Consider the following 13114-nt stretch of genomic DNA (forward strand, 5'->3'; position numbering starts at 1 on the left):
ACTGAATCCTGGCTCAATGACAGAGCCGAACAAGTCACTTCATGTCTGGGCCTCAGTTTCCTAAATGAATTGTAATGTCACTTCCAGCTCTAAAGCTATGATCTCAGGATCCAGCATGATCTCTCAGATTTTCAGGTTTTAAGGCCTTTTTGAGGCCAAATGGTTGCCTGTCTTCCTGGTCACCTCAAGGAGGTAGACCATTGAATGGGCATCTACCCTTTTCATTCTGGTTTGTACTTAAGATCGTTCAGTCGTTTTAGTCATGACCAACTCTTTGTGACCCCATTTGGGGTTTTCTTGGCAAAGATACTGGAGTGGTTTACCATTTCCTTCTCCAGCTCATTTTACAGGTGAAGAAACTGAGGCAAACAGGGTTAAGTGACTTGTCCAGGGTCACATAAATAATAAGTGTCTGAGGCCACATTTTAAATTAGGAAGATGAGTCTTCCTGACTTCAGGTCTGGAACTCAATCCACTGCACCACCTAACTGCCCCATAAACTTAAGATTAGATTAGGTAAAGTTTTCTCCCCCTGAAAACCTAGGTGACACACATCTGAAGCATCTGGAAATGGACCTGATCAAAGTGTATAGACACCACAGTTTTGTTTAAATAAAGCCAAAAATATTTAGGCAAGAATTAAAACCTTTAGTATATCAACCTCACTTTTAATTAAAAAAAATTTGTTTTGATTAACATATTTGACTCTTGAGAACACAATCACCTTCTTATAACTTGTGGTCCCTTATGAGTATATTTCTCACATCGAAAGATGAAGCATTTGGTTTGTTAGAGACCTCACTAAAGAGATTATAATTAATTCTGGGAACTAAAGAGCCCCAGATCTGGATGATTCCCCAAGAATTCTATCTTTGGGCCTACAGAGAGATAAAAAAAAAAAAACTCACCTCACCCAATGTTGATTGATTTCTCATTACGTACAATTTCATAATTCCCTTAGAGTAAGCTCATCTTTTGGACTGACAGCTAGTAACTTCATATTGAGCATCTTACACAAGTAAATACATGCCCTATTTAAAAAAAGTGCCTCTGTTAAAGTTGTTAGTTTAAAACGGCATACAAAATATCTCTTTTAGGATGTCTTTTTCACCACATAGTACTTTGAAGCACAACTTTAGGTTCTGGTAATGGTAATGGAAAGGAAGAGCTATAAACATGGGGATTCTCTTAGTTGTATGTCTTCAGTTTGGCCTATTCCTGTCCTTGCTGCAGTGAGATAAGAGACCTAGTGAATGACCAGTCACTAGTCAAAATGGTGAAACCTTTTGTTTAGGGAGTGAGTTGCATCATTAGCACTAAAGGCTGCTCCTTCTCTTTCTTGCCTGACAGTGACACTGCCCTAGATGTGCTTCATGGAGATGAATAATGTCTCCTCTGACCAATGATGATGCAGCCTGTGCGGACAAAGCATTGGGCATCTTGAAAAATGTTTTTGGTCCCCTTGAGATGTTAAGCACCAGAGCTTATTAGCAGAGTCTCTTGCTTCTTAGAAGGATGGAGGTTTTTAAATAGGGCTTTTTAAAAAACAAAACAAATGAAGCTAACTTTAGTGTTATTTAAATTTACACACTGATGTGGCAAAACAGTGTTCCAAATCCCAGACTAACAGCAAAGTTACACAGAATGAGATTGTCTTACAAAACAAACCAAAAAACTAACTATATATAAAAAATGATCATACAAGTAATGCCTCCTTTGATTACCATTCTTATGACAAACACAAGCCTGGGAAAATCATGTATTTCTGCTTCCTGGGACTTATAACACAGGGTTGATCTCTACACAGAGAAAACTCATTAGTCTAAAGAGTAACTTTTATTTCCATAAGCTTATTAGGCTGAGAGTCACTCAGTGTTAATAATGGCACCTAAACATTTTAATGCTACTTGTAGGCTTTCTAAACTAGAATACTGAGATGAAAAAGGACTCTACCAAGATGTTCTAATAAGGAGAAACTGCTGTAGGTTTGAGGGAGGTGGGGAGTTTGTTACGTGCAGCTCTGGTAGTTGTTTTTTTAGGGAGATGAATTTCTAGTAGACCGACCTGTGTGCCCAGAGCACTACATAATATGCTCCATAGCCACACTGGTATTCATGAATCCTACCCTGATTTGGCTCTCATTTATATTCATGAATTCTACCCGGTTTCCACTTGGGTCAGTGCTGCAGAAGGCATGAAGATCGATCTAAATTTGACAGTATCTGGAAGAAAGCAGTATACCTTACCCATGAAGGTACTTCTAAGTTTGCACTACAACATGCTATGGAGTGCAAGACATATTTTAAACTGCTTCCGTGTACAGACTTCCACTTATACAATACAGCTATTTAACTGTGGGATTGGAGAAGGAGATGACAAAACTTCATGTTTACAAGTACATTCAGAAAAGCTTTATACAAAGTCAACAAACACCTACAGGGCTGCAGAAGCCACAGGCAATATCTGTTTGGGATTCAAATTCCAATCTTAGAGCTTCAGATCAGCTATAAATATATACCTATTCCTTAAGGGAGACACACACACCGCAGGGGAGGTGCTGCATGCTACCTAAGACAGTGGCCTCCCGGTAGTGTGTTTCTCTCTGATGAATTCGGACATCATCTTCATTTTGCTACATAGCTTTGACTAGAAAAAAACACTAAAAATACATATTAAAACTCTTACTCCTGTTAGGGTCCACCAGACCTAATTTACAAATGTTCTGCCCTTTAATTTTCCCTGAGGAAATGAGTATTATTTACATTATTTTGCAACTACTATCAAGGTATCCTACTTTATATTAAAAGGGAGGGGAGGGTGATAACACTTGCCCTGCTGCCCTCACAGGATTAAATGGGACTGTGTGTAAAGTGCTTTGTAAATGGTAAAGCACTACCTAAAAGCGAGCTATTATTATATACAATTTTAGTCACTTCTCAGGCTAGATGAACGCTGCAGTTTCCCCTTTCTATAGAAGCCTTCCAGAGTGGGGGAAAAAATTAAAAGCGTTTGCAGCACAGACTCTGGATTTAGAACTGAGATCTGCTTTCCAGTGTAGCTTAGACTGAAGTAAAAGATAAAGTCCACTTATATTTAATTATCAACTTTAAAGTTCATAGGTTAGACTTCATTTTCAGAACTCATTTCTACCATGCAAATGAAGCCTTCTGTTAAAATTTCATGGAAAGTCAAAAGGCCTGTAACAACTGCATCACTCAGCTGAAAAGTTTCATTTGCAGATAACAGTTATGACCAGAAAGGCAATTCTGTAATAAAAGTGGCACCTCATCTCCCTCTGTGCCTCCCAGGTCACAGTTTATGGACAAAAATATGCTGCAAAGCACAAAGTATGCTGGGTGAGTGAATTCATAGTTTGTGACTGCCCCGGGTGCTCCCAGCAAGAGAAGACAAAGTGGCCAACAAGTATGGGATAAAGGGGTGGAAGCATCCATGCCGTGTTTTACATTAGGAAGAGAGGTGACCTTTCCACCCCGGTAATGGAAGCTTTTGTTCTTCAGGGCCTTTCCCTCTTCCTTAGATGAGCCTGCAGTTTGTTTTCTTTTCAGCAAGACATGATGGTGTCACGATCTGAGGTGGAAGGGCGAGCCCCTAAATGCAGTTTGGTCACAGCACCACTCAAATCTGTGCCAGGCAAATGAACTCCTGCCTATGTCTTCTCCTACCTCCCACCTGGTTCCCCCAATGGGAAGTCTCTTTTCTACTTTTTAAGTTCCCCTTTCAAGGAAGTTTGGTACATCTCTACTGGAAAGCACTGAGGGGCTTTGGCAAAAGCATTTTATAAGAATTATTAAGATAAATGATGCCTGATTCTAGAAGGGGCCATGCTGATCACAGTACGTGCAGAGTACCATATTCTTTTCAACTATTTGGGGAATACAGTGTTGGCAGTAAAGAAATGCCCTCTATAGAGAAGACAGGAAACTTTGTGAAAAATCATAAAGTGATGATCACAAAGATGCTTTTAGAAATATTTTTGGACCTTAATTCATATTCTTGCCACTCCTTCTGTGTGGGCAGAGCTCCAGTGAGTTGCATGAGGCATTTATATAAGTAGCAAGGGGGTAGTTGGAACTTTCAGAATGAGGTCAACTTCTAACTTTCCTTCCTCCTCCTTCAACCACCAAATGACGAATTAAGATGATATATTGCCCAATGTAACATTATAAGACGAATGTGGTTTAATTTGGCACTTGAGATAAACAATTACAACCAAATTATCCTACTTCTTTAAAATAGATAAAAGAATTTGCTTTTGTAGTTTGGAACTGTTTTTTGGATTAAAAACAACAACAACAATGACCTTTCTTGGGTTTATATTTAAGAAGTCACAATTCCCTTTCTCCTTGGTCAGCCAGGGAAAACTTCACATCTCCCAGCTACCCCAAATGCCAAAGTATGGGGCCTCGATTGTTCAATATGCCAATGCAAGCATGTATTATGAAAGCAAAACCAGGGCTGTGTACCCCTGGCTTTGGAGCACTGTCTAGTGTCCAATAAAAACTTGCTGTCTGGAAATCAGTTAGATGAACATCTCCCAATCTTTTTTTGTATTGCTCTTCCCTGGCTGATTTGGTGACTCAGTATGAACAATGACGGCTTTAAACCTGGAGTTCTTAACCTAGGGTCTATAAACTTGTATTTTAAAAAGTATTTTGATAATTGTATTTCAGCATAACTGATTTTCTTTGTAACCATATCTATTAAGAATATTATTCTGAGAAGGGGTCTATAGGCTTAACCAGGCTGCCAAAAGAGTCTATGACCTCAAAAAATGTTAGGAACTCTTCCTTTAAACTGAAGTGATGGTTTGTGTAGGTGACTAGGAAGGAAGTAGCTGGGAGGCATAGGCCTTTCATTACAACTGTATCGAGTCTGAGAATCAGATGATGCCTGAAGTTGGGGAGGGAAAGTTATCTAGAGTACTTCTGGAGAACATCACACCACACTAGAATATCTCTTGGGAGGTGGGGTGGGGTTTGGGGCTGACTACAATGGCCACGGAAACTGATCCCATGCAGAGCTCTCCCCTACACCTAGGTCTCATGGAATGTGGAGAATTCAGTTCTTCATTATCGACTAATAAATCAGACGAACAAAACCAAGGAATAGATTCTCTCTGTAAATAGGCCAAGGAGCTTCAGAGAGACACTGATTGCATTGCTAGTCGTAAGATAAACCAGAACAAACTCTTAACCATACACAGAACTGTCCTACTGAGTGGGTGAGTAGTGTCATCTTGGTTATAAGACAGTAGTATGATAGGCACAATGACATGAGAGGGAAGAAAGAGACCAGGGGCAAATAAATGAGCCAGAAGATGATGGAATTTTTCAAAGACTGTTTTCATGGCTGACCTAGGGAATGTCATACTACATAGCAAGTATTAGAAAGTACTTTTTTCCTCTCAAGAATTGTGTTACTAAAGTTGGGTGAGGTTGTACAAATGCTATTATTTTCTGATATCTGGAGCTAAGGGGTTTTAAAGAAGTATCAGTAGAACTGACTAAAAACAAATGATTAAACCAGGCCAGTCATTAACCTATAAGAAACAAAGGACCACGGTTCTCTCTATGAGGGATCTGAAAAAAAATTTGCCAGAAAATAAGCATAAATAATGGGGGTCAGTATATTGCACTGAGCAACCTACCTGTACTTCCCTTTTTTTAAATATAAAAAGGGAAATAAGGCTTAATAAGATTTCAGTTTAGAAATTTGTGTGTGTGTGTGTGTGCAATTTCTAAACATAGTAACACCCTTCCTTTGTGCAATTTTACTTAACATTCCTATGGCTGATGCTAATTTTCGAGTTCTAAACAATACATCTTCTAAGGTGCTATTCTTCTTTGCACAGGGGTAGGAGAGAGTAAATGTTTAGTAGGGCAATAGGTTTTAGATTGGATGGAAAATTAACTTATTTGTAGGGCCTAGCTCTCAAATGAATTGTTTTTTTTAAGCTAAGGCCTTAGATCCTGTACATACTACCTATTTTAAACCTTGACCCTACTAAACAGAGATATTACTATAACCACACCTTGTATACATCAACATGGCATCTTCCTTTTGTTTATTGTATTTTCTCCAACTCAGATAATTATCAATAAATAGCCCCAAAATTTTCAAATGATAAAAAATAAAGGTCTGTATCTTGCATTAACCCCTACAAAGATCTATAGTATTCATTAACCCATATACCAGACATGCAAAAGCATAAAAATTTATAAAAGTGCACTCAAAATAGGAATTGGTTTTCTAACTCAAAATGACTTTTTAGAATGGATGAGACTACGTAGGCTGTGTTCTGCATTTAAAACCAACCTCACAGGTTTCTGTGTATGGGACATTTCCAATTTTTATACCTTTTCCGAAAAGTTAGTTGTAGAATACTTTTTCTTTTTTTGTGGAAAGGACTAGTGACCCATTAAGCTGGCAACAGTCTCACAAACAAGCAATAATAGTAAACAGAGCTGAGCTGCTGGTTTGGATCACATCCCTGAAAAAAAGGATTAAGGGTTACCCAGATGGCTACATGGACCAGTTCTTGATGGAGTTGCAATAAGATGGAGAGAGGCAGGAGGTTGCCCCTCATGGCATGGCCACTACATCATAGAAAGCCAAGCAATTAGAAAAAGCTTCTTGGGAAATCAAGTGAAGCTCCCAGATGTTTCCCAATGATGACAATTGGATTTCCTGATCTCAGCTCATGGCTGAAGTTTGCTGGTGATTTCCATCATTTGTTATCTTTTTTGTGTTCTTAAAAGCCCCAGGGGGCTTACAGGTTAATAGCTCCCACAGGACTTCTGGTGTGTGGCCATTTTTTTTTTTTAAAGAAAACCCCAAATGGAAAAGAAATCATGAGTGCTGTTTGTCCCTAAAGCACAGCAGGGTACGCATGGCTCCAAGGGGTCAAATGGGAAAGAGAAGCAAGACTGTTCACATTGGGAATTATGCAGTAGAGTCCATTCTTTGTACAAATGCTGTTGAATAAACTGTAGCTTATGTGGTGGGTTGTTCTTAAAGTGTCAGAAAAAAAATCTTGGAAGGTATGTTAGTCAGAAAACATAGCAAAAGATACCTCCATTCTGGGGAAAGAAGGGTTTGTTGTTTTAACTGCTACAGAAGTTCACAGTACAGTTACAAGATCTACTGGGGCCAGGGTGATGAGGAAGTCACAGAGCAAAAGGTTAACTTTTTTTTTTAAACTAAAAAAAAGTTATAGCTGCTTCCAGGTTGGATACTGGTTGGTGATGCTAGTTACTTTAAAAATTTTTTTTGCTGTTCTTCCACACACAGGTTTTTCGAAAGGCTTCACCTTGGCTACGAGTGCATTTTGGTGGTTAATGCAAAAAGCTCTTTTCAAAACCAGGAGTGGAAGGAGAGGGCAGGAAGAGTGTCAAGGGCAGCTGCTGGCAGGCTCCTGGGCATCCACACCCCACACCCTTGAGGCTTCCACTCTTCAGTCAATGAACCTTTGGCAGGCCTTCTTCCAACGGCATGCAGTGCACCACATGTCTCGATTCTCCATGCCATAAACCTTCCGGCATTTTTTGCCCTCCCCCCGTGGCTTTCTGTAAGATAGAAAAGAGGCATCTAATCAATGGGGGTTCATGGACTTTCTCTTGAACCTGAAGCCCAAGTCTCAGTTTCCTCATTGATAAAACAGGGACAAGAATACTTGTAGTACCTACTTCACTGGGTTGTTGTGAGGATGAAATGAGACAAATCATGTAAAGTGCTTTATAAACCTTGAACCTCTATATAAATATTAGTTATTATCAATCAATTTATTAGGAAGCATTTATTAAATACCTACTATGTACTAGGTGCTATGCTAGTTACTGGAGATATATTAATCTCCTAAAAGCAGAAAAAAAACCCTAGTAACTATATGAAGAAATGGAATTCTATCTGGGATTTCAAGTGATTACTAAATTTTGGGAATGGCATCATTGAATTATAATGGTTAAGCCTAGATAACTGGATACCTTGCTGTACCTCTTAAATTTTAATCTCCCTATTTTTGGGATGGAGATGGAACTCCATTAAACATTTTTGGAGGTGGTATACAGTAAGTGGGAAGAACATTGGCTTTGGAGTCAGAGTACCTGAGTTCAAATCCTACCTTGGCTACTTCCTACCTGTATGACATTGGACAATTCATTTAACCTAGCTTTTGGTTTCTCTATCTGTAATAAGAGGGTATTGAGCCAGACGGTGTCTAAGTTACCTTACAGCTCTAAGTCTATAATTTCTTCATGAAAGTTTTATTTTTTTATTTAAAAGGAGCTTAAGTGTTAATAAAACAATGTTACCCCTTGAGGTTTTCTTTTTTTTTCTTCTGAATTTAAATGGCAAAAAAGATTTCCATGTATACAGAAGAACACAATAAAAGGATTGTATATGAAACCGAGTCTCTATTTCATACCATTTGCTTTTAAAAAAGTACATAATATATTCCACATGTTCATTTCAAGACTATCCTGCTTTTTTGTGTTTTTTTCTGAACTTCCTTCTGTTCTCATCTGTGAATTTAAAAATGTTTTAATGATCCTTTTGGCACTGCTATCCCCTTTCCCTCCTTAAACACAATTAAAAACAGAGAGAAAGGGAAAAGGACCTACATGTGCAAAAATATTTACAGCAGGTCTTTTTGTGATGGCAAAGAACTGGAAATTGAGGGGATGCTCAATGATTGGGGAATGGCTAAACAAGCTGTAGTATATGAATGTATTGGAATACTATTGTTCTGTAAGTTAAGATGAGCAGGCAGACTTCAGACAAAACCTGGAAAGACTTACATGAACTGAGGCAGCATGTAGTGAGCAGAACGAAGTGAGCAGAACCAGGAGAACATCACACACAGTAACAGCAACACTGTGCAATGATCAACTATGATTGATGTAGCTCTTCTTAGTAATACAATGATCTACAACAATTCCAAAAGACTCATGATGGAAAATGCTATCCACATCCAGAGAAAGAACTACGGAGTCTGAATGCAGATCAAAGCATACTATTTTCATGTTATTTATTTTGTAGTTTTTTCCTTTTGTTCTGTTTCTTTTTTTTACAATGTGACTAATAAGGAAATATGTTTTACATGATTGCACATATATATAACCTGCATCAAATTGCTTACCATCTTAGAGAGGAAGGAGGCGGAGGGAGAAAAAATTGCAACTCAAAATCTTATTAAAAAAATGAATGTTAAAAATTATCTTTATATGTAATTGGGAAAAATAAAATACAAGTTAAAAAAAAAACAGAGGGAGAAAAAAACCCCTTGTAACAAATAAGCATCGGCAAAGCAAACAAATCTACATGGTGACCATGTCCAAAAATTTGTCTCTTGTTTTACTTTGGGAGTATCATTTTTCTGTCAGGAGGTGGGTAGCACACATCATTCTCAAGAGCCATGGCTGGTTTGATCAGAGCTCTTCAATCTTTCAGAGTAGATTTTCTTTACAACGTTGTTGTCATTGCATAAATTGTTCTCTTGGTTCTGCTCACTTCATTATGCATGGGTTCGTAAATCCCAAGATTCTGTGAAATCATCTCTTTCAATAGTTTCTTGTGGTATAATAATATTCCATTACATTCATATATCACAATTTGTTTAGCTATTAACCAAATAATGGGCAGCACCTTAGATTATTCCTTATTTCTCTCCCTCAATACCCTTTCAGAACTGTGTTCTGAAAAGACACTTGTTACTTCTCCCTTCATTACAATATTAGCACTGTGTCATCATATAGTTCCTTCCAACTGCTTAAATAAATTTGTCATTCTATTTTTCTTTGACTCTTATCTAGTGTTTACATTTCAAGGTTTTTAGTGAGATGATACTAGAGGAGTCTGGGTCATAAATTTGACACCACGTACCCCGAGTTCCTATCAAATAAATCAATCATTTAAGGCACATAAGGGATGAAACCTGCAAAACTGGGGTCTGGGTATTGACCCTTCATGATAAGCTCATAACAAGGGTGCCATGTTGCCTTGATGGGTGTGAAGTGCTGAAAGTAGTGATGAGGGTGGGGAGTGAAGTGCTGGGAACATGCCCAATGGGAGGCTGAGTATACCCAGATCGTTTCTTCTTTCTCAGCTATAGTCTTTTCATGAGAAATACACAAAAGTCATGTATTTATTCTATTAAAGGTCCATTTTTTTCCTCTACAGATTTATATTCATACTAGTTTTTTTATTGGTATTCTACAGAAATGCTGGTGATTTGTGTGGTTTATTTTACATCCTATAAGTTTCCTGAAGTTATTGTTTCAATTAATTTTTAATTGACTAGCTTTAAGTATACTATCATTTCTTTTGCAAAAAGTAATAATTTTGCCTCTTCTTTATCTATACTTATTCCCTTGATTTGTTTTTCTTGTTTTATTGCTATAGCGAGCAGTTCTCGTACTATGGCAAATAGAAGTGGTTATAATGGCCATCCTTGTTTCACCTGATTTTATCGGAAAGGATTCTAGTTTATCCCCATTACATATAATGGTAGTTCTACATTTTAGATATGCAGTATAATAGTTATTATTTTGATGAAAACTCCATTAATTCCTGTATTTTCATAGTGTTTTGTAACAGAAATAGATGTATTTTGTTCCAAGCTTTTCTTGCATCTATTGATATAATCAATATCATTATTGTTCATTTTATTATTAATATGGAAAATAAAGTTTAGAGTTTTCCTAATATTAAGCTAGCTCTGCATTCCTAGTATAAATCTAATCTACTTCCAATGTAAAATCTTTTATGATAGGTTGTTTTAGCCTCTTTGCATTAATGTTCATTAGGGATATTGAACTCTATTTTCTTTTTCTGTTTTAACTTTGCTGGTTTATGAATCAAGACCATATCTATGTCACAGAAGGGATTTGGTGGGATGCCTTATCTTCTTCTGCTATTTCTGTAAACTATTTATGTAACATTAATCAAACTGTTCTTTGAATGCTTTGTAGAATTTACTTGTAAATCTACCCGGTTTTGGAATTTTTTCTTTGGGAGTCCATGCATGGCTTGAAGTTGGGTTGCTTAAAATCTCTATTTCTTATTCTGTCAATCTGGGTATTTCACATATTTGCAAATATTCAACCATTTCATTTTCATCATTAGTCCTCCGGAATCATGGATAGCCATTGTAATGATTGTGGCTTTCTTACAGCTTGGTTTGGCTTTCTTACAGCTTTCAAAGCTGTTTTTCTTTAAAGCGTTGTTATCATTATCAATAGTTCTTGTTCTGCTCATTTCATTACTTGATTTTTAACAGTCTTCAAAATCATTTGTTTTAAAAATGAATGTAAATTGTTCTTCTAGTTCTGCTCACTTCTCTCTGCATCAGTTCATACAAGCTTTTCTACGTGTCTTTGAAATAATGTATTTTCTTCTTACAACACAATAGCACTCCATCCCATTCACATTCCATGACTTATTCATCTATTCCTTAACTGGTGGGCATTCCTTTAGTTTGCACTTTTTTGCCAACCACAAAAAGTGAAGCTAAAATAATTTTGTACATATACGAACTTCTTCTTCCTTGACTTCTTTCAGATCTAGGCCTAGCAGTGGTATAGCTAGACGAAAGGACATGTACCATTTAGTAATTTTTTGTGTGTGTATAATTCTAAGTTGCTTTACAGAATGGTTGTGGGGTATAGCTAGGTGGCACAGCGAAGAGAGTGCTGGATTTGGAGTCAGAAAGACTCATCTCTCCCATTTACCATTTTGCTTTTTTGTAATCTTTGCTAATCTATTGGGTGTAAAATGTAATCTCAGGAATGTTTTAATTCAAAGTTCCCTAGTTATTAATTATTGGTAGTATTTATTCATATGTCCATAAACAGTCTGAGTTTTTTTCATTGACAACTGCCTGTTCATATCCTAAGTCCACTTATCAACTGGGGAATGACCCTTACTCTTATAAATTTGAATAATTTCCTCATATATCTTGGAAATAAGACCTTTATCAGAGAAACTTGATGCAAAATTTTTTCCCCAATTAATAATTTTCCATGTGATATTGATTTTATTGGATTTGTTTGGGCAAAACCTTTTAAATTTCACGTAATCAAAATTATCCATCTTATTTTCTGTGATTCTCTCTATTCTTTGTTTGGTCATAAATTTTTCTCATATTCATAGATGTGATAAGTATTTTTTCTATTTTTCTTTAATTTGTTTATGATGTGACCTTTTAATATTTAGGTCAAGAATCTATTTGGAGCTCACCTTGGTATAATATGTGAAGTGTTCATCTGAATTAAATCTCTTTTATACTACTGTCCAATTTTCCCGGAAAGTTTTATCAAATAATAAGTCCTTATCCTAGTAGCTGGAGTGTTTATATTTACTGAATACTAGGCTTTGGGGTTTAGTTGCTTCTGTATGTTGTGCACCTTATCTGTTCCACTGATTGATCTCTCTATTTTTTAAACAGTACCAAATTGTTTCAAGAATTATTGCCTTTTAATACAATTGAGCCTTAATACTCAGACCACCTTCATTCCCACTTTTTTTCATGATTTCCCATGATATTTTGACCTCTTCTGTCTCCACATTAATTTTTACTATTATTTTTTCTACAAAGTAATCTTTTGATAGTTTGACTGCTATGGCATTGAATAAATAAATTTAGAAAGTATTGTCATTTTTATTATATTGACTTGGGCTACTTTTATCACAAGCAGATAATATTTTTCCCATTATTTAGGTCTGTCTTTATTTCTGTAATAGTGGTTTAGAATTGTATTTATATAGTTCTTGCGTGTTTCTTGCTAGGTAGAGTTCCGAGTATGTTACACATTATGTAGTGAGACAGAGTCGCATTAAGTCATCAGCCTCACTCTCTCTTCCAGAGTCGTCACAGTCCAGTGGCAGAGTCAAGATGACTGGTGATGGCTTGGGATGCAGTAGATGACCTTGGTGTCTTCTTTTTTGTATGTCTGTGAATCACTTCCATTTGAACTGTCTTAGGAAGATTGTGAATATCACCTGGCAGTATAAGGTACTGGACACTGAGGCCCTTTCTTGAACTAAACTGCCAAACATTCAAACTCTACTGCAGAGATCACAACTCCAATGGGCTGGC

The 13114-nt window shown here is 36.9% G+C and overlaps 1 protein-coding gene across 1 annotated transcript in view; it reads right to left on the bottom strand.

Annotated features, from left to right (window-relative positions):
• Positions 1-424: 424 nt before the first annotated feature.
• The window catches only part of LOC114054281 (zinc finger protein 704), a 334268-nt gene continuing 321578 nt past the window's right edge, over positions 425-13114 (bottom strand). Inside the window, exon 9 of the mRNA XM_027877474.1 lies at positions 425-7586. Coding sequence (XP_027733275.1) covers positions 7475-7586 — 112 coding nt within the window. The 3' untranslated portion in view covers positions 425-7474. The remainder of the gene's footprint in view (positions 7587-13114) is intronic.

Source organism: Vombatus ursinus, unplaced genomic scaffold, assembly GCF_900497805.2.
Source record: "Vombatus ursinus unplaced genomic scaffold, bare-nosed wombat genome assembly UNPS02014812.1, whole genome shotgun sequence".
In the NCBI taxonomy this organism is placed as follows: Eukaryota; Metazoa; Chordata; class Mammalia; order Diprotodontia; family Vombatidae; genus Vombatus; species Vombatus ursinus.